The sequence below is a fragment of the Octopus bimaculoides genome, chromosome 3 (assembly GCF_046866305.1).
Source record: "Octopus bimaculoides isolate indiv1 chromosome 3, ASM4686630v1, whole genome shotgun sequence".
NCBI classification, from domain to species: Eukaryota; Metazoa; Mollusca; class Cephalopoda; order Octopoda; family Octopodidae; genus Octopus; species Octopus bimaculoides.
The window spans coordinates 124,683,830-124,710,354 of NC_142930.1; the positions used below are offsets into that span (position 1 = coordinate 124,683,830).

General features: G+C 38.3%; 1 protein-coding gene and 1 long non-coding RNA gene across 14 annotated transcripts in view; one reads left to right on the forward strand and one right to left on the reverse strand.

The window, feature by feature from the left end:
- The window catches only part of LOC106876527 (uncharacterized), a 257,790-nt gene extending 242,206 nt beyond the window's left edge, over nt 1-15,584 (forward strand). For all 12 annotated transcript variants that reach the window (XM_089349616.1, XM_089349612.1, XM_089349613.1 and 9 more), the window contains 10 exons: nt 487-576; nt 3,299-3,424; nt 4,283-4,358; nt 5,478-5,598; nt 6,639-6,782; nt 7,130-7,256; nt 8,073-8,159; nt 9,542-9,701; nt 11,019-11,132; nt 11,969-15,584. In XM_089349616.1, the coding sequence (XP_089205742.1) occupies nt 487-576; nt 3,299-3,424; nt 4,283-4,358; nt 5,478-5,598; nt 6,639-6,782; nt 7,130-7,256; nt 8,073-8,159; nt 9,542-9,701; nt 11,019-11,132; nt 11,969-12,096 (1,173 nt within the window). In that variant the 3' untranslated portion in view covers nt 12,097-15,584. The remainder of the gene's footprint in view (nt 1-486; nt 577-3,298; nt 3,425-4,282; nt 4,359-5,477; nt 5,599-6,638; nt 6,783-7,129; nt 7,257-8,072; nt 8,160-9,541; nt 9,702-11,018; nt 11,133-11,968) is intronic.
- The window catches only part of LOC149136678 (uncharacterized), a 56,111-nt gene continuing 41,991 nt past the window's right edge, over nt 12,406-26,525 (reverse strand). For both annotated transcript variants that reach the window (XR_016241190.1, XR_016241189.1), the window contains one exon: nt 12,406-12,608. This is a non-coding gene — a long non-coding RNA (uncharacterized LOC149136678). The remainder of the gene's footprint in view (nt 12,609-26,525) is intronic.

Genomic DNA, 26,525 nt, shown 5'->3' on the forward strand with positions numbered 1-26,525 from the left:
TGTTAAATAGAGTATATATATTGAAACATGAGCTTAATTAAATGACCCTAGTTTGTGGCTGTTTGTAATGAAGTATTCATAAATGGGTGATGACTTCAATTCTACTTCTGAGCAGTTTTTATGTTTCCTTAGGGCTGCGGCTCTCAATTGTTTCAACGTCATGGTCGACTGGAGATCAAAGCTTAATGGTTCACTGCCTAAGGAAATATAAAGAAACAAATTGTTTGAAAGTTAAACATTTAGGAAAATGTATGAAACTGACTTTGTTTCATTAATTATATTTGCGTTGATAAACAAGAAAATTATGAATGACACAGTTTTCAAGATAGCCTTTAATGTGGATTTTCGAGAGACTTAAATATTTATTTTTTAAAGACTTATATTTTCTGAAAAAATGGTCATGTGTCTTTAGGCTGTTTAATGTAATGAAGCTGTCCCTGAAAATTAACTTCAAAACAATATTCAATATTTTTATTTATTTTTTAGACTTTAGTTGATGAAGTCAAATCAAAAATATCCGACAGTAAATTAATTCAGAAAATTGAACAATTCCAAGAAAATCTCCAAAGTTCTTCCGTAAGTGGTTTTTTTTTTTTAAATGGTAAAAATACTCTACTAGTATTGTCATTCAAACTGAACCTTGGTTTATCAATATTATCTATTTTACTGACCCCCAAAATACTGAAATGTTGAAGGCACATGGCTTAGTAGTCAGTGTTGCACTCACAATCTTAAAATTGTGTTCCAGATCAAAATGCTTCATTTCATGTTACCATAACCTTGTGAAGAGGAATGTTGTGATCTTGATCACTTACATGCCATGGAAACCAGGTAACCAGCCTTTGGAGTCTAGGACTTGAGACCTTTATGTCTAGTGGGGGAAGAAGCTGCTGAAGAGCAAAATGGGTCTTGACAGGACTTCAGCTTAGCACCAGTGGTGGGTGGGGACAAAATAATTGTTTCTCACACAGGAGGCACAGAGTCTGAAATTTGTGGGGAATAATTAGCCAATTAAATTAATCCCAGTACTTAATTGATCCTTGTTTTTTACTTTCTGCTGTGATCAAGTACCTCAGCAGGATTTGAGCTCAGAATGTGGAGAACCAGAGATGTCACAAAGCATTTAATCTGATGCTCAATCAATTCAACTTCTCCACTTCCTTTAAACCGGTCATATCCAGCTCAAATATTCTAATTGTTTTATGTGAGAAGCCAGATTTGGACTCTCACACCCTCCCTACAATGTCATTCTAAAAATAAACAATCACATCACTGAAACCTCAAAGCTATGAGATGATCAATGATAAATTAAAGACAATGCGAATAAATAAGCATTACATTTGACAGAGTAACCTGAATGCTTAAGGGTTACAGGGAAAACCCAAACTAATGCATATCGTTTACATTCTATAAAACTCACAAACACTGTTCACTGAAAGGTATTAAGATTCAGTCGACAGGTGATTGGTGTATTCCGTGTGTGATATACAGAGTTCTCTCTGTTTGAAGTTACCTGAATCATGTTATTTTCCCCTCCTATTAGTGGAAGGAGAAGCATTCAACAATAGCTGAAACATTCAGATTTTCAAAGAAACCAAAACGAATATTAAACACACATGCACACACACACACAAAAGGACTGATACTCCATTGCTTTGATCATAAAACCCTGTTATTGTTTAACTCTAGGTTAGTCTGTTAAGACAGACATTGTTAACAGGGCTAGCCTATATATATATATATATATATATATATATGACTTCTATATAATAATACTAGCTGATATAAAAGCGAAATCAGGATGGCACCTGTGCCCAGCGTCGCCTTTCTGGCACTTGTGCCTGTGACATGTGTAAGGATTTTCGAGCGAGATCGTTGCCAGTGCCCCTGAACTGGCTCTTGTGTGGGTGGCACGTAAAATACACCATTTTGAGCATGGCCATTTCCAGTACCGCCTGACTGGCCTTCGTACCAGTGGCACGTAAAAGCACCCACTACACTCTCTGAGTGATTGGCGTTAGGAAGGGCATCCAGCTGTAGAAACTCTGCCAGATCAGATTGGAGCCTGGCGTAGCCATCTGGTTTCACCAGTCCTCAGTCAAATCGTCCAACCCATGCTAGCATGGAAAGCGGACGTTAAACAATGATGATGATGATGATAAATATTGGTTGATTTCTGCAGTTAAGTTTTACACTATTTGTAATGTATATATCAACTCCCATGTGGATAGGAAAGCCTTCTTTTTTTCTGTCGAGGGCTTATATGCCCCTTTATTAGTCTATTTCCCTTAGTCATTGCACAGTGATCACCATAAACTTTAAGCTTATATAAAAATACCATTATTATTTATTATTTAAAGGATTGTAAACTCGGCGCCATACAAAAAAACCATTCGCACCGAATGCATCTAGAAAGTTTGTTTACATAAAAACAAACGCAAACTACTATAGTTCTTAAATTTGACAGAAATGGGGAGGCTAATTTGCTGGTGTAAAGGTAACACACTTAGTCGCATTAACAAAGGGATGTGGGTTTGACTCCCATGCAGATAGGAAAGCCTTTTTCCTGTCAAGGGCTTATATGCCCCTTTATTAGACTATTTTCCTTAGTCATTGCATGGTGATCGCCGTAAGATTTTAAGCTTATATAAAAATACCATTATTATTATTATTTACAGGATTGTAAACTCGGTGCCATATAAAAACCATTCATACCGAAAGTATATATATATATATCGCCATGCTGGACTCTACATGGTTTTTTTATTCTCTCTCTGTTTATTTCCTCTTATTCCTTTCTGTTAAAGAGCTTAGGCTCAAAACATAAAAGACTTTATCATTTTACCCCCCCCCCCCCCCGAGTGTCAAACTAATACACTTGCTTGTTGTTCATACACTCGTTTTCATCTTTTGTTTTACTATCAATTTCAACTGTATATATATATATATATATATATATATATATATATATCAAGAGAGATATTTTGCAGAAATAGGTTTTTAATGCAGTAGATTGGGATTATGTTTATAAAATTTAGGGAAATAACATATTTATTGCAAATGTCCTCAAACCTTTCACATACACACACTTCAAGAAACTTTATCTGGCCCGTGCAAACATAGAAAAGTAGGTGTTAACATTGTGTGTGTGTTGAAATGATCCTTTACTAACATTCCAGTGTGTTATCTGACCTTGATCATCACTTAGCAACCCTTGCCATTTTTAAATTTATCATTTTCTGTTGTAATTAATGAATATTTCTATGAATCTACTTAACATTATTATTGTCTCTTGTAGAATACTGAAGTAGTGATTCCTGAAGACAAGGTAGACGGTGTCATAAATGAGGCCGATGTCAGTTTCACAATTCTTGGTAATTTTGAACATGCTAATGAAGATGTCACCACTCCTCCAGCAAGCCAGGTAATTACAACACCCCCCTCCTACTCCTCTTTATTTTTCATGCCTTTTCATCAAACCCTGATTCAATTAAAATATCTCTTGCTCTTTTCCAATGAGCAAGTCTGCTATGTTTCATTTAATCCTATCATGCCATGTTCCTGGTATAATGAGAATAGCCTCCATGTAATCTCTACTAGATTCCCATTAAAGTGGTAATGAACAACACACACACACACACACACACACACACAGAAAAAGATAAAATACTCAAAATAGACAACTGATCGACATTGCAGCTTGACATGGTTTCTAAAGCTATCAACTACATCACATTGTGTACTCAATGCTGTTTTTCTTTTTCTTTATGGTACCAGCACTAGTGAGGTTACCATGTAGCTTGCAAGACCAAAATCTCCTTTGACTGCATGGGGGTTACAGTAGAGAGAGAAAGGCTTTGTGCTATGGGTTGAGTGGTTAAAGTGTGATAAAAGGGGCCGGAACAGAATAGTTTTTGTGGCTATACTACAAAAAATAATTCAATAAATGAAATATATAATAATGATGATGATGAGCATACTGCATTCAGAGCTCTGGTGTGCAGTAGAGCAAGATTTCATATTTAAAATTTCACTTAGTATTTGTCACATTTTGAAATATAATCTAATTTGAGAACCACTGAGATAGTTAATGATTATTTCTCCTCATTGTGGTGTTTGATTAAAATTAAGTAACTTGGTGACCAACATTAATTACATAAATTGCATTAACATTAATGACATTAACTTTACTGTTTGGTTTTTATGCAGAGTATGTACCCAAGTAGGTTTCTGTTATTCCTTATGCAATGTTAAATCCTTTTTTCGTTCATTTGATATTTAGGTAGACCAACCGGTAGCAAACCCTTCAGAAGACGAACAACAGATCAGAGAGAAAGAAGACAAAGAAATTAAAGCCGGTCAGTTTGTTGACGTAGTTATGTTTTTATTTTAAGCCTTTACATGGCAATAGTGGTGTTGGTGGGAGACAATCATGCCATTGACCAATGTCTAATGTTCACACTCTTTATTCCAATTCACCTGATACCATCCAAAATTTCATGATACAATGTCACGTTTTCATGTGCTTTAAGATAAATCAAAATTTTCTGTTATAATTAAATTATATGTAACCTTTTCGATACCAACTCACCTTAAAGACTGCCTTTGCTCTTCGAGATAAATTTCCTGTTTTAAAATGAAAGAAGTCATGGGTGTGGGTGGGGTGCTTGTTTTGATAGCACATCAGGTTGTAAATGAGTGCCACCATCATACAAGCAGTATAGTTTGTTTCCTGTCTCCTGTGAAAAACATGTTCATCCATGGAGAAATATTACCTTATTTGGAAACAAGTGAAGGTCGGTGACAGGAGGGGCATTCAGCCATGAAAAATTTACATTGTTGTTTAACATCTGCTTTCCATGCTGGTATGGATTGGACAGTTTAACTAAAGACTGGCAAGCCAGGAGGCTGCACCAGGCTCCAATCTGATTTGGCTTGGTTTCTACAGCTGGATGCCCTTCCTAACACTGGCCACTCTGAGAGTGTAGTAGGTACTTTCTACATGCCACTGGCACAGGCATCGGTCACGCTCGAATGGTGCTTTTTATGTGCCAGTCAGGCAGCACTAGCATCAGCCAACTAAAACTACCTCAATAAAATTTCCGTCTGACCCATGCAAGCGTAGAAAAGTGAACGTTAGACGTTTTTGTTGGTGAATTTTGTAGTGAAATAATGATTTCAAATTTTGGCACAAGGCCAGCAATTTCAGTGGAGGGGGTAAGTCGATTAGATTAACCTCCCTCCTTTCCAGTGCTCAGCTAAAACTTATTTCATCAACTCTGAAAAAATGAAAGCCAAAGTCAACCTTGATGGAATTTGAACTCAGAACGTAATTACAATGGCTGAAATGCTACTGAGCATTTTATCGAGCTTGCTAATGGTTCTGCTAGCAAAATTATAGTCCCAGGTTTGTGGAGACATTATTACAGTCTGATGGTAGTTGTCAAAAGTATTTAATAAATTCTTTGTTATTTCAGCTCTTGAATCAATGCGTAAAGCCTATGATGATGATCTTGACAGAGAGAAGAACCAATTCCGTGAAGCTCTGAAGACTATGTATACAGAAGACTACGTCAATGAGATACGCAGCCGTCACGAGTATGTTTTGTTTGTTATTTCACTCACAGTCAAACATTAGAGTCAGTTGTTGTCAGTGGATAAGTCTTTCACAGTTATGAGCAGGAGGGGAAAATGTGCTCATAGATTTCCAAGATGGAATCAGTGCATGGATGCACACATACTTTTGTGAAGAAAGACAAAAATGAGTGTACAGTATAAATTACTATAAAAAATTTGAAGGAATATTAGTTGTGAGATTATAAGTTCTCAGTGAAATGACCCTCATAGCCTGTTTCATTTAAACTTAATATTTGATTAATTAAAACAAACTGAACGCTAGCAATTTGCTATTTCACATCTTTTAACAGAATGAAAAAAAAATTTGCCTAGTTACCTCCCTTCCTTTGTGGGCAATATTGTGCATTCTGTAAAGTCGTGCGTTCGCCAACAGTCATCTCGTATTATTCTTTAGACTATGAAATTACATATAGTAATTTATCGTTCAAGCGGTGGATCTCCATCTTTGATGATCAGTATTCCCATTGTTCGATTAATTGCATTGCCTGTTCATTGAATTAGCATATAAGCATTCCGGAGACATGTACCGTCAATGTAATTCTCTGGTAGAATCATCATGACAATGTGTGACAAATGTATAATCCTGCAAGACAGATTATACAAGTGTATAATCTCTATAAGTACCAGGCTTTAAAAAAAAATACTGGGGTCTATTCATTGGACTATACATTCTACAGGGCGGTGCCTCGGCATGGCCGCAGTCTAATGACTGGAGCAAGCAAAAGATAAAAGATGACAAATAAGGTTTTTCGCTGCTTGCCTCATATCAAAGTCGAACAGATAAGTCATTCAGTCAAGAAGAGTTACGTCCCTTGTCAAAGTATCCGCTACTTAAATTTAGTTGTCTGTGACAATGTTATAATCTTAAGTAGTCCAACCAATTTGCCTCCCAGCCATACAATAAATATGCTGTTATTTATTTATGTTGTTGTTGTTATTGACGAGAAATTTTCTGAACTGATTATATAAAGTGTGGAATATCCGTTTATTTATTTCAACAGATTTGAAGCCAGTCGACTTCAAGAAGAACTAAAAACATTAAATTTGCATTATGTCAGTAAATGTGAAGATTACAAAATGTTAGATGAACGCCTGACCAAATCCAAGCAAGACCAATATGAACAGATAGAGAAAATCTTGAATGAGTGAGTCATTTCATAGAATTCCTGTTTGTCTTTTATTTTTCTATTTTCTTTCTAAGATGGTTGGTGTTTAATGCCCAGCATCAGTTTTCACCATTTTGTAGGACATGTATGTCATCAGAGACTTAGCGAAATGCCTTTACCTTTTACCAGATCGATTGTTGTGTAGCCCCAAGGTGCTGGGGTTGATGTTTAACCCTCGGTCACCTGCGACCGCCTGTGACATGCAAATACCAAAACAACAAAGTACCAGCTATATTATGTGATCTCAGATTAGGATTATGTATGTAAAGTCCTTATACCTCCAGTCATGTGATCTCATAATAAATATCTTCTGTTTCCTGTTTCAGTAATAAACATTTGGAATCCTTATTGGGTGGAGAAATTGCTGAACTGAAAGAATTGATGAAGAAACGAAGTCCTAAGGGTCTCCCTGCTGGAAGTTCTTCTCTTGAAGAAGATCTATATGAGGCTCAGGTACGTGGCTACCTTTTTCCCCCATTAATAATTCAACAATAATTATTCAATTGCAGTGTGGAAGATGTTTGTAAGCCATTTAAGAAGACACAAAAACCGTTAGTTTCACTTCAACATCTAAATTTAATTTGTGTCAAAATATTTTCATTGCTTTGAAACTGCGACCTGTTCACTTACAAAACTTGAATAATTATTCAAAATGATGTAAATGATTAAAAGAAATTTTTGAGGATATTTTCTTCTGAGGACCAACATTGCATATTTTAAGATGAATTGATGTTATGAAGAGCATACAGTCAGCACCCATGTCAAAGCAGATGGGAGAGCATTGCACAGTCCTCTGGCTCCACCAGCTCCCATCAAATTATGCAAACCATTCCAGTATGACTTTATTCCATGTAAAAAGTAGCCATACTGGCACTGCATAAAAGCACCCAGAACACTCTGTAAAGTGGGCATCCCACCATAGAAAACCTGCCAAAGCAGACGGGCAGGTTTTGCTGCAGTCTTCTGACTTGCCAGCTCCTGTCAAACCGTCCAATCCATGCTAGCATGGAAAGCAGATATGAAATGATGATGCATGCCAAAGAGGTGGCCATTATTTACTTTTTTTCCAAAATTGGTTTGAGAATCATTGACACAGACATGGCTAGCATGTTGAGTGCGACTAGGAACAGGTGTTGTTCATATATTGAAGCTATTTTGCTATGCATCTTGCATACATAAAACATAAAGGCTGTGAGTTCCAGCTTGCCAATGGACTTTTGTAAATTTTGCAAATATCAAATAATCGTTATTTTTCATTTCTCATTTTAGATAATGATCCGAATGAAAGATGCAGATCTCCAGAAACTAAAGTCTCAGGTGACAACGGGGGAGGTAAAACTTCAGAGAATCACAGAGGTAGGCTTAAATGTCACTTCTATATTTTCATTTAATTAACGAGGTAAATATAATGTATAATGACAGATTCTCCATCACTTTCAACGAATGAAGATGCAGTTGTTCTATCAAGCAAATTCTCTACTCATTGAATTTCAGTGTGTTAAGTGGCTGAGTACTCCAAACACGTGTACCCTTAACCTTTTAAACCCTCTAAACAGGCCGTATTCAGCCAAAATATTCTGCCTCTTTCATATTCAAACTGGCCAATTCCAACATCTCACACCTACCCTACAATGTCATTCTTAAAATAAACAATCACATCATTGAAATCTCGAAGCTATGAGATAATACATGATTAATTCAAAACGATGTGAATAAATAAGCATTACATTTGACAGATTATCCTGAAAGCTAAAGGATTAATGTAATTCTTGAACAGAATCAACAGGGCAATTTGATTGTGTGACAAGTCTATACTATTTGGATCAGAGATAGAATAGACCCAATGGGATTCTATACAGTTTCCATCTTCTCAATTTCATTCAAAACTTTATGGGTTAAGTTGTTATACAAAATTCACGTCACACAGCAGGATCAAGCCAGGAGCCATGTGGTTGTGAAGCTAACTTCTTACCCATTCAGTTACTCACCTATATTTTAATTAGATGGTGTAATAAGAGTAGCTTTAACAAAAGACTGGTATTTAGGTAGTCATAGTCCTAGTAAAGACTGATGTTAGATGATGATTACTCTTAAAAAAGACTGATACTAGATAAAGTCGTAGTGGTAATAATGAACGCTTTAGCAAATGTTGATGACATCAAAGTAAATAACAGAATCCTAATCATGAAATGATGGATAGGAAACATAACTGCGATCATAAAATAATTCACATATGGAATTATCTAAAGATGGTTAGTCTCATGGATATGCACATACTTTGCAAAGAAAACCAAAATTTGCACACATGCACTTTTTTCCTCTTTTGGCCTGTGAGTTACTTAGCAACCTCACTAGTGCCAGTGGTATGAAACAAGCACCAAGTCCATACTGTGAAATGTTTGGTCTTAGGAAGGGCATCCAGCCATAGAAACCATGCCAAGGTTGACACTGGAGCTTGGCATGCCCTGTAGCTTGCTGGATCCTGTCAAGTCATCCAACCCATACCAGGATGGGAAATTGCTGTTAAATGATGTTAATGATCCATAGCAAAAAATTAGAGGGGACATTGATGGTAGACGTACCTTTAAAGCTTTATGTGACATTGACTTTCATAAATTTCAGTAGATACTTAAGCATTTGGTTATTAAACAGTTGTGATATTTCTTTGTGTCATGCTAAGAGATTTACAAGTGTTTAGTTGGTGACATTTTCAACTGTTGTTTCCTGTTGATGTGTAGGAGCACAAGCAGATGATATCACAGTATCTGACAAGTAAGAAACTGTACAACGTAGTCCAAGATGAGAACATATGCCTTAAAGCTAAATTAGAAAAGGCCATGGAAGAAGCCAAACCTGATCAAAGCAGCCTTCAAAGACGACAGCAACCTGTTCGAAGAGGTAAAAAAACCCTTTCTCCTTTTTCTTTTTTTTTAACACTCCTACCTTTGTAATTGTTTTCGATTCATCGATGACATAAGTGTGAAACCTGTTGTCCCTCGGGCAGACTGAATCCAACAGAATTGTGTCTTGCATCTTTGTATGAAGCTTGCTTCCTGTAGTTTCTGGTTCAATCCCACAGTAAGGCACCTTGAGGGTCTTCTAAGGGTCAAAACTGATCCTTGTGAGTAGATTTGGTTGGTAGAAACTAGAAGCCCCCTGTATGTATATGCACCTAAAGACTAGTTTAAAGTGTGATTGTAAAAATAGTCTACAGGCTGATAAACAGATTTTTCAAAATCTTATGTCGTCATCATCATTTAATGTCTCTGTTATATATTGTTACAATTTCTGCACACAATGAACCATTCTAAATGAAAAAAAATTCAGTAGTTAGTCCGAGGAAGGTGATCCAGTTGTAAATGGGAACATCTGTAATATTCTGAGATGCTGTACGGCAGACAAAAATTTCCAAAGAAAAAGATCCACAAGTTCTAACTCTTATATCTGTGTAAATCTTGTATATATCTATGTATAATTCAAGATACATTAATAAAGATAAGTTTAAGACATTAATGTGTAACATCTTCATTAACACCGCCACTGAATTTAAGACGTTTATATTACTTATGAGGTATTCTATATTTTGCAGCTAGAGTGTAGTTGGGTCTCAAGGGGGTGGTACAAACCTAGCAATATGCGTTTTATAGTGAAAACAATTTCCATTCAAATGGCAGTTACCAGACGATTTTCTGTTGGAGTCTAACCGTCTAAGTCATAGTGGAAACGTGACCTATGTTGCCAATAGGCACATGAATATTGTATAAATTTTATAATTGAAAAATTTATATTTTGTACATACAATTATTCCAGCCTGTGGACGCAATAAAACAGGCTCGTGGGCAGGGGTTTCCCCACCCCTGCTGTACGGGATTTTATAGATAGGTAGTTATCTCCTTTGCCAGACAGTTAATAGCACAACAGGAACTGGGGGAATATAAATGGTGGTCTCCTAAAATGGGGGAGGGGGAGTCTGATTCTATCAGATCAGGAAAATATGAAAGAAGCATGTGGCATGTTTTTTAGGGAAATTATACACCATATAATCTGCCATAAATCAAGCGTGTCTTGAACAAGGTATCCAGTTCACATAATTCTAGTCTATTCAGCTAAAAATAATTGTCTCAGTTGTCACTTTTCCTGTAAGGTGTTGAATGCAGCTGCATCAAGGGGTGAAGCAATTCTTTAATAATAATTTCTATAATTTCAACATTGCAGTTCCTTCATTCCACCACCGTGCCAGGAGTCCAAGCCCTAGTCATTATACAAGCCAGAGGAAAGAGGAACATATCAGCCGAGACAGCCACAAAGGGAGGCGATATCAGTACAAAGGTATGTGTTTAGATTTAAGGTGTTGCAATCTCAGTATAAAGGTATGTTTGTTTTTATCTATAACTTGATTAAAAACAAACTATATCTGTATATATAGTTAATTAATGAAACATATCAGAAAAAAGCACACTCTAAAGAATAGAGCAGTGATTATTACAACAAAAAATTTAATTTTGGACATAGTTACCAAAGGTTTTGTATCCACAAAGCCAAAGCCTTATGGACAGCTTGTCGGACTTACAAAACCTTTGGTAACTCTGTCCAAAATTAAAATTTTTGTTCTGTATACACACACACACACACACACGCCACAGATAAATACATCTTCATCGTTTAACGTCTGCTTTCCATGCTAGCATGGGTTGGACGATTTGACTGAGGACTGGTGAACCAGATGGCTGCACAAGGCTCCAATCTGATCTGGCAGAGTTTCTACAGCTGGATGCCCTTCCTAACGCCAACCACTAAGAATGTAGTGGGTGCTTTTACATGCCGCCGGTAAGAGGGCTAGTCAGGCAGTACTGGCAACAGCCACACTCAAAATGGTGTATTTAATGTGCCACCTGCACAGGAGCCGGTCCAGCGGCACTAGCAATGATCTCGCTTGAATGTTTTTTCACATGCAACCAGCACAAGTGCCAGTAAGGCGACGCTGGTAACGATCACGCTCAAATGGTGCTATTTACGTGCCACCGGCACGGAAGCCAGACAGCTGCTCTAGCTATTTAGCATGTGATTGATATATGATAGATATATGATAGACTCAACCAGTTTTGTTTTTATTCAGTAGCTAATTAATACATTGTTGGTTCATTTTTCTTTTTCTTCTTTTCTAGATATTCGCCGCTCAAAGAGCAGTCCTTCATTACCATTTGTATTTGGTTCAAAGCAATTACTTGGAGAGAAAAGTTTATTGAGCAATAAAGAAAGCTTTAGTTCCACGGTATCGAGCAGCCGAAGGTGACAACGCTACTGTTGCTGGTCTTTGCCTTTAGCCTAAGCTCGATCATTCTGAAAAAACATTCCACCAATTTCTGAAGCTGCCAACACAAGGGCCACGAAACTGGACGGACTGCGAATAATTAATTTATCAAAATGGAAATGATGATGATGTTGAATATCCAAACTCTATTTGAACACAGACAAATATTTTATTTATAAATATAAAAGAAAGAAAAAGAAAAACATATTTTTTAAGAGATGTAAAACTTCAAGATCTCTGTGAATTTCCTTTGGAATTTTTGGATGCAGTGAAAGAAAAACATACTCGTAATGTAAATTCTTGGTTTTATTTCTTGGCAGCAATTCTCGAAAGCCTAAGAAGTAATAAGGCAATTTAATTGGTGCCAATGTTGGAGATACATACACACACAAACACCCAGTTCCCCCACCCCCACTTCCTGCCCATCCGTGACATTGCTGCCTGGTTCTGTTAGAGCTGCTGTCCTCAGATCTTCTTTTGGTTTCAATCAATTCCTACACCAAAAAAATAAACACACATATATATGCATATACTATGTATGTGGGTGTGAGTATGTGTATATATGCATGCATATATATATGTTTGTGTAAATGTGTGTATGTATGTGCGTGTGTGTGCATGGCAGCTACAAACACTAACAGGATCCCATTATTTAAAATTCTGCCATACTGGAGGAATGAGGAGGACCCGACCATAAGAAAGCTACAGCACCTTTCTAGATTTCTTGAAGGGGCAGGGAGTAGGATGGAGTGTGGAGGTAATGTTGCTGCTGACCATTTACTTACAGACACACAGACAGAGAGAATGGGATTTATAATTTATTACAGAGATGACCAAGCTAAAAATCAAATATATATATATATACACACACACACGTACACACTCGCCTTTCATTTCTCTCCTTTGGTATACAAAAGACAATTATTATCAGAAACATACTTGCTCCAACTTAAGCAGGAGTGTTAAAGTTAAAGCAATATTGTGTGGATTGCATAGGAAAATAGCCATATTTTAAAGATTCTTGCTTCAGCAAGAGGGGAAGGGGTCCCAACTTTCTTCAAAAATGTCAAGTAAAACACCTTTGTCAAGAAAAGATTTTTCATATGGGTCCTCACCCCCAAAAGAAACATCTAGATGTGAAACAAAGCTTAAAATCTTGCCATTAACCAATAAATCTCTTTCCCAATTGTATTTTTTAATGCAGTAAATTCAAAACTGTATAGGTTCTCTTGGAGGATTACAGCAGCTTTTGGCGATTATTTTGTTTCTATTATCTTCTTAGAACTGTGACTTTCTCTAAAAGCCTTTAGCATTCAGATTACTCACCCAAATGCATTGTTTGAATTAATCGTGTATTATCTCGTAGCTTCGAGATTTTGATATGACTGTTTATTTTTAGAATGACAGTGTAGGGTAGATGTGAGAGATTGGATCTGGCCAATTTTGGACATAAAACAACTGAAATATTTGGGCCAGATTAAATGCTAAAGGACTAAACCTTTGTTAATTAGGTGAAGGTTTAGTCGGTCACTGACCGAGATCTGGGGCAGAGGCCACATTTGCACATGTAGCTATATAATAGCATCTTAGTCTGTTCTTTCTTGTAGACTAGATAGCTAACAACTGGTCTATGTCACTAAGGAAGCTGTTTCTCAGAAACAAGTAATAAAACCCTTGAAGAACATTGCATAAGCTGATCTTTATATCTCCTGTACCAACTGTTATAGAGGTACTTCATTAAATTTACAAAGAGGAACAAAGAAAAGCAAACCTTATTGTATGTTCCAAATGTTTGTCAATTTTTAATGACTGTAATATTTGTTAAAAATGTTAGTTTTTAGCTTTAAAAGTAATTAAATATGATGACACTGCTCAGTATTTTGTTCTTTGGTAGAATTGATAAAGCTTTTCTCTTGAGCTGCCAGGAATTGTTTTCGTATCTAAGTATTTGCGGCAGTCAGTAGAGGGAGTGGGGTTATTGTAATATTTATTATTGCTTTCAAAATCTGGCATGAAGCCAGCAAGTTTGCGGAGTGGGGAGAAAACAATTCCATCAACTCCAAGTCATGTATTGCTACTTCTTTTGTTGACCCTGAAAGAATGAAAGGCAAAATCAACCTCTGCGGAATTTGAACTCAGAACGTAAAGACAAAATGTTTTATAGCACTTCTAGCTCTTCACGTTCCAAGTTCAAATGGCACTAAGGTCGACTCTACTTTTCATCATTCAAGGGTTCAGTAAAATAAAGTATCCAGATGAATGCTGGGGGATGGGGGTGGGTTAATGTAATCAACTCACCCCGTCCCTCTCAAAATTACTGGTTTTATACCAAAATTTGAAACCACTACTATGAACAGTAATCTATCATAAATTCTGTTTTTGAAGTACTTAAATATTCTATCCACAATTCTCACAAGAATGAATGAGAGAAGGTACATTGATCATTCAATCTTCTTTGGCAATCCAAACAGTACTGTTTAGTTTGTTCCTGTGTTTCAATTAAATTTTACTTGAAAAAAACAAACGTTTACCACCATATTTCGAATTCGTGTTTCAGGAATTTACTCTTTGTGAGAGGTGGATGGAGGGAGAACCTATCATGCTTGATAAGAAGCAAACTTCTAGATACAGGGTTCAATATAGCTTGTTGGCAGCAGCGCTGTTGTTACAATAAAGAACAAGCCAGTTGTTATTTGAAGATGACATTATCTTCATTGCTTGCAGAGATTTGAAACTTTAAAATATTTCTATTTACAAATTCGTTGTACTCCTGAAAGTGATGTTGACTTCTTCATCAAAACTGAAGATGGCTTTCTAATTAAATTAATTAGTTCAGAAGCGAAACAGAAAAGCTAAAATGCGATAAAAACTTCCCTCCAAATTAACTTTACCACTATTTATAAACCATTATTATTATTATGTTCAGAGGCTATTTATTTATCATTAACAGGGCCAGTATATCCTCTATCAAAACACACCATACTCTAACTAATGTAATTAAAGTTTTTTTTTTGGGGGGGGGGGGGGTCCTCCATATAGATCACAAAAAAAAAATTCACTCAAAATAAGTTATGTTCAATTTATTATAAATCTAACTTCTCTTGGGTTTTTTCACCCCTACCTTTCTACAAATTACTAATACTATGATTACTGATAACCGTTAAAAATCCATTATTATTTTGAAAACTGTTGGCCTTTTTTGGAGGCCACAAAATACAGCTTTTGCCCACTCTTTCCATTACAAACCAAAGCCGTTTCTTAACACCCAAAACTAATCATGTTTCTTCCATCAGCAAAAAATGTTCAGTTCACCAAAACATCCATAACAACAAGACTACAGTTTTATGTTTTGTTACTTTTTTTTTTTTTTTCCGTAATAGTAAATATCTTAGAAACACTGCTGCTGTGGCTGAGATTTATTCATTTAAAGGTTGATTCAATAAAAGACATATGTTTCAAATAAAATCTCACCAAGTGTTCTCTCTTCATTTTTATGTTTTTGAACATAAATCCAATATGTGTGTGTCATTTAGTATATGTGCCTGCCATTATGATTGTTTCTCATGTGTTTTTCTTTGCTAGCATGGGGTTTGGATAGGTTTCCTCTCTCTTTTTACTCATATACATGTCCAATGTGTCTCAGGCAACAAGGCTCCTTACAGACCCTTCTACTGACTTAACTTTCTACCTTATCCACTTCTATACCTACTTCCATGTTCATGAACCTCTTATATACCTTTAAATCTATCAGAATTGTACTCTATAAAAGTACAGAGTAGGTCTAGTGAGACTGTTGATGCTTGAACGAAGGCATATCGATGTGTGTTGCAATCAAAAAAGTGGAGGAGAGCTTTTAGCCAGGTTCCTCACAGGCAAAATCTTCCGACAGCAATGATGATGTCGGTAGTATGGGCATACTTCTAGCTGACAAATGGGTTGATGAGATGATTGAGGTAGTCAGAGAGAATGATAGAGTATTTAAGCTTTGTTGCAGAGTAGTACAGCAACAATCATCTTTACCTATGCCCCTCAACCAAGTCTGTCAAATGAACAAAAGGGTTGTTTTATATTCTTTTGCAGGTTACCTCAGACAACTGACAGTGACCTCAATGGACATGTTGAGTAACACCCATGTCTTCCGTGGTATACATGGTGGGCATGGAATTGGTTTGCAAAATGAAGAGGAAACAAAGCCACACGAATTCATCATCATTTAACGTCCATTTTTCATGCTGACATGGGTTGGACGAGTTGACAAGCTGAAGGGCTGTTCAGGCTCTGGGTCTACCTCTTCCCTCTACATTTAGAGATTGGCACCTCTTGATGCAACTATCCTCATTCATATGCATTACATGGCCATACCAGTGCAGTCTTCTCTCTTTCACACTACATCTGATGCCTTGTAAATTCAGATTTTCTGTCCATTTTTTTACGCTAGCACAGCATAAAGGCTTCGTTTCTTTCGAGCTTTCACATATCCTCAGTAGTCACAGCCCATGTCTCACTGTCATGTAGCAGACCTGTTTGTATACAAACATAATACAAACTGCCTTTCACTTGGGGGAAGAGGCTCTTCTTTACCAACAGAGATAGTTCTCTGATCTTCGTCCAGTCTATTCTTATTCCAGCAGCTATGCTTTCAGAACCACCACCACCTCCCACTACTAACATGGTCACCTAAGTAACGGAAACTGTCTACTAACTCTAGGGATCCCCCTTAGCATATGAGGGAGTCTATTTTTCATAAACTCTGGGTGTTTAATGTACCTACACATCTGTCACATGTAAAGGCTACCTTCTCCATTAGTTGTCCAGTGATACCACTGCATATCTTATGTGTCCATAGCTTGCACTCGATACACCTTATGGAGTTTCTTCCTGAAGGGATCTGCAATTTGTCTGTTGTCTTACTTATCAATACTTTGATCTTTGCTAAGTTGACTCAAAGACCCTTTGTTTCGAGACCTTGCTTCTATACCTGAAATTTCTTTAGTTCTGGTAGTGAAGATAGCATCAGTAGTGCTATCTAATCCAAGGTAACACCCCTCTTAATTAATGTTGAAACTCCATACAGTGTACCAAGTGCAAGTTATGGACACACAAGAAGTGCTGCCTTGTCACAGGACGGTTAAAGTAGTCTTTACGTGACAGATGAGCAGGAACACGAAACACTAGGAATGTACAGAAAATAGAATCCCGCAAATGTCCAGAGGTATCCTTAGAAGTAGTAGTTTCTGTTACTTAGGCAACCAAGTTAGCAGAGGAGGAGGTAGTTCTGAAGGCATAGCGGCTAGAATAAGCTGGGCAAAGTTCAGAGAGCTTACTACCTTCATTCGTAACAAACAGCCCCTCTGGCAGAGTTTATGATGCCTGTCTACGAACAGCTATGCTGCATGGCAGTGAAGCATGGGCTGTTTGAAAGAAATGAAGCCAGTATGCTTCACTGGATGGGTAATGACAGTGTAAGAGATTGGAGAGAAAAATTGGATACACAAGGCATCTGATGTAGTGTGCAAGAAAGCTGGTATGCTCGTGTGATGCATATGGATGAAGACAGCTGCATCATCATCATCATCATCGTTTAACGTCCGCTTTCCATGCTAGCATGGGTTGGACGATTTGACTGAGGACTGGTGAAACCGGATGGCAACACCAGGCTCCAGTCTGATTTGGCAGAGTTTCTACAGCTGGATGCCCTTCCTAACGCCAACCACTCAGAGTGTAGTGGGTGCTTTTACGTGTCACCCGCACGAAAACGGCCACGCTCGAAATGGTGTCTTTTATGTGCCACCCGCACAAGCCAGTCCAGGGGTACTGGCAACGATCTCGCTCGAAAATCCTACAGGAGCCAGTCAGGCGGTACTGGCAACGGCCACGCTCAAAATGGTGCATCTCATGTGCCACCCGCACAAGAACCAGTCCAGGGGCACTGGCAACGATCTTACTTGGCTTGCCGGGTCTTCTCACGCACAGCCCATTTCCAAAGGTCTCGGTCCGTAGTCATCGCCTCGGTGAGGCCCAATGTACGAAGGTCTTGCCTCACCACCTCAGCCCAGGTCTTCCTGGGCCTACCTCTTCCACGGGTTCCCTCAACTGTTAGGGTGTGGCACTTTTTCACGCAGCTATCCTCCTCCATTCTCACCACATGTCCATACCAGCGCAATCGTCTCTCTTGCACGCCACAACTGATGCTTCTAATGTTCAGCTTTTCTCTCAAGATACTTACACTCTGACGGGTATTCACATTGACATTACACATCCAACGGAGCATACTGGCTTCATTCCTTGCGAGCTTACGTATGTCCTCAGCAGTTACAGCCCATGTTTCACTGCCATGTAGCATGGTTGTTCGTACGCATGCGTCATACAGTCTGCCTTTTACTCTGAGTGAGAGTCCCTTTGTTGCCAGCAGGGGTAAGAGCTCTCTAAACTTTGCCCAGGCTATTCTTATTCTAGCAGCTACACTTTCAGCGCACCCACCCCCACTACTAACTTGGTCGCCCAGATAGCGGAAGCTATCGACTACCTCTAGTTTTTCACCCTGGAATGAGATAGAAGTTGTTTCCTGTTTGTTTGCAGTCTTTATTGCACCTGAACATCTGCCACAAACAAAAACTAACTTGCTAGTTAACCTGCCTTTGATGTTGCTGCACCTCTTATGTGTCCATAGCTTGCACCGGGTACATCTTATAGAGTTACTACCTACTCCTTTTCTACATACTGAGCAGGGCCATCTACCTGAAGGGGTTTGTGTTTTATCTACCTTCCTACTTATTAGGATTTTGGTTTTAGCTAGGTTGACTCTAAGGCCCTTCAATTCTAGACCTTGCTTCCACACCTGAAACTTCTCCTCTAGTTCTGATAGTGACTCCGCAATTAGGGCAAGGTCATCAGCATAGAGGAGCTCCCAGGGGCAACCTGTCTTGAACTCCTCTGTGATTGCCTGGAGGACTATGGTAAATAATAGGGGGCTGAGGACGGAACCTTGGTGGACCCCTACCTCTACCCGGAATTCATTGCTGTACTCATTTCCAACCCTCACCTTACTGGCAGCATCTCTGTACATGGCTCGCACAGCTCTCACTAACCATTCTTCTATCCCAAGTTTCCTCATTGACCACCAGATAAGGGATCGGGGGACCCTGTCAAAGGCTTTCTCCATGTCAACGAAAGCCAGGTACAGAGGTTTATCCTTAGCTAGGTATTTCTCCTGCAACTGTCTCACTAGAAATAAGGCATCAGTAGTGCTTTTACCTGGCACGAACCCAAACTGCATCTCATCTAAATTGATTCGCTCCCTAATTAGTTGGGCTATGACCCTCTCTGTAACTTTCATAACCTGATCTAACAGCTTGATGCCTCTGTAATTATTTGTATCTAAAGCGTCCCCTTTACCTTTGTAGCAGTTGACTATGATGCTGCTACACCAGTCATAGGGTATGACTCCTTCGTGTATCACCTGGTTCGTAATACGGGTGACTAGGCTATAGCCAACACTGCCAGATATTTTGAGCATCTCTGCAGTGATTCCTGATGGGCCGGGGGCTTTCCCGGTCTTCATACTCTTGAGGGAACATGTGGAAGGAGATCCAGTTAGACATGGGACAATGGCTTTACAAAGGAGATGACAAAGGACTGAGACTTCTGATGGTTTGCTGTGTTTGGGAAGACCTGTCAAGCTAAGTAAGCATGTCCTCTACATCCCACTCTCAGCTGAAAGATCCTAGTCTTGCAGGCTCAGAGGTTCTGGAGGACATATCGAAGCATCCATGATAGTGTCACACAAAGGCACCTGTGCCAATACTACATTACAAGAACCCAGTACACTAAAATGGTTGGTGTTAGAAAAGGTATTCAGCCATAGAAACCATGCTAAATCAGACAACTGGAGCTTGGTGCAGCTTGCCAGCTCTTGTCGAACAGTCCAACCCATGCCAGCAGGGAGAACAGGCATTGAACAGTGATAATGATAACCCATCAGATTAATGTAAAGTTAATTTTTATAACTGAACATTAATACAGGAGTGTTGGCTGAAAAGTTCATAGGCCAACTAAGATACTCTCATGGAATGTGACCAAAGGAGGTTTATTTTTCAGCATAGTCCCCTTTGTAGTCTACACTTTTTCCATTGGCGTTAAAGTGCTTGCATCTCATGGGTGAAGAATTCATTCTGTTGGTTATAAAAGTCATCAATAGCATATATGACATCATCATCAATGTGATACTGGTTCCCCTGAGCCACACATCTGACGGATGTTTGTTTACAATCAAGAGAAAGGTACATACATATAGACAGGCTTCTTTCAGTTTCCATCTACCAAATCCACTCACAAGGCATTGGTCTGTCAGAGCTATAATAGAAGACACTTGCCTAAGGTTCCATACAGTGGGACTGAACCCAAGACCACCTGAATGGGAAGCATGATTCTTAATCCCACAGCCATGCCTGTATCTATGATTTATTGTTATTAAGCTAATGTTTAGAATATATTAACAGGAAATTTTGATGGAATGTTTTAGTTTAGATCACAACAGGAAGTTTGTGTCAAAGAACCAAGTGTGGTTTCAAGCAGATTAATAGCAAAAGAGTTGAACATAAAACTTATATAAATTCATCAAATGACACTTTTAACAACATTTTTCAGTTCATGTAACAAAGGCAGGCAAGCCAAATAAAATACAAGTGATTTCTACAAAAGAAGAGAGAGGAGAAACATTAATTTGGTTACAGAAAATGGCTTAGGTTTCATTCAGGTGCCACTGAGAATGTAGAATTAGTGAAGTCATGCTGAAGATATGTGACTAGAGCCACCAAACTTGTGACAGATACATTCTGTTGTACCTACAGCAACTTCTACAAAAGCTCAATATATTTTCCTGTTTACTTTCAGTTGTCAACTAATGGAAGTTGACTCTATCGGATGTTATTTAATACTCCAGTCAGGTACATGACTACACCTTGTTAAGTGAATTCGTAACAAGTTTCTAGATAAGATAAATTAGGTGAGGTCATGATAAACAACAAAGATTCTATTTCTGTCATCTATATACACGCGCGCGCGCGCACACACACACACACACACACACACACACACACACACACACACACACACACACATATACATACATACATACACATGCTGACTTGTGCCACACAATTTACAATTGAATTCTTCACAAATATTTTTAAAAGCTTGTAGATGTTATTTTTCTTACATAACTTCATTGTTTAAAGCAGTGCTCTGCAACCTTTTCCCTCTTGCGGTATACTTACATTCTTTTCAAAATTCAGCGGCACACCTGAACTAAAAACATAACTTAACGTATAGGAAAAAGAATATTATATTCAGGTTACACTGTGGCATACCAGTTGTGGGGCACTGGTTTAAAGGTTACTTCTACAACTGAAGACAGCAAGTCAAGTACTTATTCTATTGCTCTCTTTTGCCAAGCCACTAAGTTGCAGGGATGTAAACAAACCAACACCAATTACCAAGTAGTGGGAGGACAAACATACATAAATACACTTACATGTATGATGAGATTCCACACAGTTTCCATCAACTAAATTCACTCACTAAGCACTAACTGGCCCATGACTATTGGAGAAGAGACTTGCCATCCATACACTTTCTGGCTAAATTAACAAAGTAACCAACTTAAACTATGAATATTATCCAACCCTCTTATTCTTGGTCTATCCCCACGCCTTAGGTCTCCCACCACTTGGCTTGAAGAATCTGTCTTGCAATGTTTTCCTCCAACATTCTAATCACATGTCCATGGTACCAGAGTTGTGACCTCTCAACACAGAGAAGTAGTGGCTCAATCTGGAGAGACTCTTCTTGATCTCAGAGCTGTGAACCCTGTCAAACATTACTCTAGAGATTCTTCAGAAGAACCCCTTTTTGGCCACTGGTACAAACAGGGGTACTCTTTCGGCTATTACTCAACATTCATGAACCCAGGTGAGGATAGGTGCATAAAATTCTCAACATTTATTCTAGGAGGGGAAAAAGCTACAACAGTGGGTCCCAACATCTAATATTTAAATGAGCTTTCCCATGGACCCATTTTAATACGTGGTCGATGCCAGTGCGGCCTGACTGGCTCCCATGCCAGTAACATGTAAAAAAGCACCTACTACACTCTCAGAGTCAGAGTGGTTGGCATTAGGAAGGGCATCCAGTCATAGAAACCTTGCCAGATTGGATTGGAGCCTGGTGCAGCCTCCTGGCTTGCCAGTCTTCAGTCAAACTGCCCAACTCATGCCAACATGGAAAGTGGATATTAAACCATGATGATGATGATGATGATAATGATATATATGAATTTTTGAACTTACTTCACAGACCACCAGGGGTCTGCAGGCCCCATGCTGGGAACCACTAAGCTAGAACATGGGGTCGTGACAGACAACATAGAAGCTAAGATCTTATCCACAAACAGGACTGACGCACCACTCACAACAGATCATGGAGGTCACACACACAAGAGAAAGTAGAAAGAACTTCAACAGAAAACATCATCATTTAACGTCTGCTTTCCATGCTGGCATGGGTTGGACGGTTTGATTGCGGACTGGTGAGCCAGAAGGTTGCACCAGGCTCAAATATGATCTAGCAAAGATTCTACAGCTGGATGCCCTTCCTAATGCCAACCACTGAGTGTAGTGGGTGTTTTGTATGCCATGGCATGAGGGCCAGTCAGGCGGTTCTGGCAACGACCATGCTCAAAAGGTCTTTTTTACGTGTTACCTGCATGGGGGCCAGGCCGGCGGCAACAACTATGCTCAAATGTTGTTTTTCATGTGCCACCGGCATGTGCTAGTAAGGCAACAATCACACTTGAATATTGCTTTTCACGTGCCACCGACACGGGAGCCAATCCATGGCCCTGGCAACGATCACGCTCGGATGTGCTTTTAACGTTCCACTAGCACGAGCACCAATCAGGTGGTACTGTCAGCGTTTTTGAAAACATGAATGGTATAATATCACCCACCCCACCACCAAAGGACTGAAGACAGACATAAACTGCAATATACAAACCTACACATGCACACGGCATAGGTACACATGCCAAACACACAGAGGCACAGACCAGACAGATTAAACAGGACAAGACCAGAGAGAAGAGGAGACACAAAGAAGATCAAATAGTCATTGAGGAGGTCATAGAATGTGTAACAAAAGTCTTGACAAAATAACCAATAAATAATAATAATAATAAAGCTGAAGTGAAAGTCAAATATTGCAGGTGTTTATTAGTAAAATGACGGTTCCCAAATATAACAATATTTGTTCCAACACACAATTTTACAAAACAAATGCATAAATATTTAAAATGTAAAAAGATTTTTGTCTTTGTGACCATTTTATGACTTATGCCAGGACTTAATCCCTAAATTAGGAACCGTTCATCTGAAAGTTATCAAGGTATATGACTGTATGTTCTATGACAAAAGAACAGACAAAAAGACTGTCAGCTCTTTTGTCATAGAATATACAACCAATGTGGTACCTGTGTCCCCTAAAATATAGAATATAAACAGAACCGTTAACAGTTTGCAGTTGTATGAACAAGACTGTTAACGGTTTAAAGCCATATAAACAGGACCGTTAATGGATTGCAGCCTTATACTCAACATACGGGAACTGAACACCTATTTTGTATATCTTAAACTACCTCTGACAAGAGTCAACTTGCAAGTAATTTTTAATTTTATTAATTTTCTGAAGGTCTAGAATTGAAACAGCTGTAAGAGATGTTATCAATTTTTTAAATTAATAAATAATTTATTAATAGTCTATTTTCTTATCTTATTTAAATAAATATATATAAACCATGGTCTATATAGTTACCTTACAGCTGAATATTAGTTGTAATGTTCAACATTTTTATATAAGTAACTAACCAGTACCTTCATAGGATTTCAATATCCCTTAATGAGGTTTGTAACCTTTACTTTCATTCATATATATATATATATATATATATATATATATGACAGGCTTCTTTCAGTTCCCTTCTACCAAATCCTCTCACAAGGCTTCGGTCAGCCAGAGGCGATAGTAGAAGACACTTGCCCAAGGTACCACGCAGTGGGGCTGAACCTGTAACCATGTGGTTGGGAAGCAAGCATCTTACTACACACCCATGCTTACACTTATTTTTATAAATCTGGTCTCTTTAGACCAAAAATCCCCAAATTATGACAAACTGCTTTCCAATATTTAAAAAAGAAAATGAAATCATCATTATCATCATCATTTAACATCCATTTTCCATGCTGGCATGGGTTGGATGGTTTAACTGAGGTCTGGAAAGCCAAAAGCTGCACCAGACTCCAATCTCATCTGGCAAGGTTTCTACAGCTGGATGCCCTTCCTAATGCCATCCACTGCGAGAGTGTAGTGGGTGCTTTTTACCTGCCAGGGTTTTCCAACCCACGCATTAAATAGGCTTTGAAGCAATCTCTCGACAAGCTAGAAATAACAGCCAAACCTCCGACTAGCTCAACATACTTTGTAGGCACTCCTACACAAGTGTACCGCCTCAATATTGTCAAATGCATCACCAGACCAAATAACCGAGGTCATCATGAATTCAAAGCTGATTTTGCTTAATACATTCAAACTGGCTTAATCATTCGAGCATCAGGTGTAGGGCACTGCCCATGAACTCCTAAGAGACAAACTGTAGATGAGGGCCTTTATTGCAAACTAGTTATCAATCTGGTTGGCAGAAAAGAGACTTCCGGTCAGATGGCAAATGAGACTTGGGCTTCAATGGTGGATTATAGTCTTGTTTGTGGCTATTTTTATGTACAGTTGCCAAAAGATAAAAGTGGTGAACGTGAATACCATCATGCTATAAGTTCCAACAATTCTGGCCAAACCAAGCTTAATGTAGGGTTGAGGTGAATTAACTTCAGTCCCACAAAACATTCCAACGTAATAGTAGTCCTGGACCAGGACACAGTAATAAGGGTGCTAGACATCCTAAGTAAATCATCTGAGCAGATCAGTGACCAATAAATTTCCAGAATGTAATCCGAATATGTATCCTATCAATTTACAGTCAATAATCTTAACTACGAAATGATATAATAGAAAACATAAATAATTCCATTGTGGACTACTTCCAATTTTTTAAATACTTTCATTATTGACTGTCAAGAATATCATATTTGATGGAATGAAATATCCTCAGGTATATTAGATGCACCTTAATTTCAGTGATATATATTCAGGAATATAACATTTTACTGTATTTTTTAACCCTCTACCATGTGTGCCTTATATGCCATCAAATACAGTAAACTAGAAATATAATCAAATGAAGAGTGGTGGAGTTGGACACCACATGGTTAAAATATTGTCAAATGCATCACCAGACCAAATAACCGAGGTCATCATGAATTCAAAGCTGATTTTGCTTAATACATTCAAGCATCAGGTGTAGGGCACTGCCCATGAACTCCTAAGAGACAAACTGTAGACGAGGGCCTTTAGTGCAAACTAGTTATCAATCTGGTTGGCAGAAAAGAGACTTCCGGTCAGATGGCAAATGAGACTTGGGCTCCAATGGCAGATTACATTCTTGTTTGTGGCTATTTTTATGTACAGTTGCCAAAAGTTAAAAGTGGTGAACCAGAAATAGAAGAAAACATGAACACACAATCATGACAAGTGTGAATACCATCATGCTTCAAGTTCCAACAATTCTGGCCAAACCAAGCTTAATGTATGGTTGAGGTGAATTTTCTTCAATCCCAAAAGGTATTCCAACGTAATAGTAGCCCTGGACCAGGACACAGTAATAAGGGTGCTAGACATCCTAAGTAAATCATCAGTTACTCACAAATGTGAGACTATATAAAAGACTCATAGAAACATTCCGGCTTAGCGATCAGGAAAAAGGCCCAGGATGGGTTAGGCGATTCCAAGTGTGCCCCATCGACTTTATTTCCTCATAACTTTCAGAAAAATGGATATTTTTTAATAAAATTTTCTTCATATGACAATTTGTTTGTTTATTGATAACCTTAACTGATCATCATTTAATACCTCTTCTATCTTGGCCTGGGGTGGACATAAAATTAGATGGTATGGAAATGTCAGGGATTAAACCCAAGGCTTTTTACATGCAAAGCACCCTACCACTGAGTTACATCCATGTGACATCATCATTATTTAACGTCTGTTTTCCATGCTGCCAGCATGGGTTGGGTGGTTTGAAAGAAGCTGGAAAATCAGGTGACAGCACCAAGCTCTACTATCAGCTTTGGCATGGTTTCTATGGCTGGATGCCTTTAGGTTATTAGATTAAGAAAAAAAAAAAAACAATAAAATTACAGAAAAAGACTTCTTTCTGACGATAATGAAATTCCTGCTGTTTTGGATAC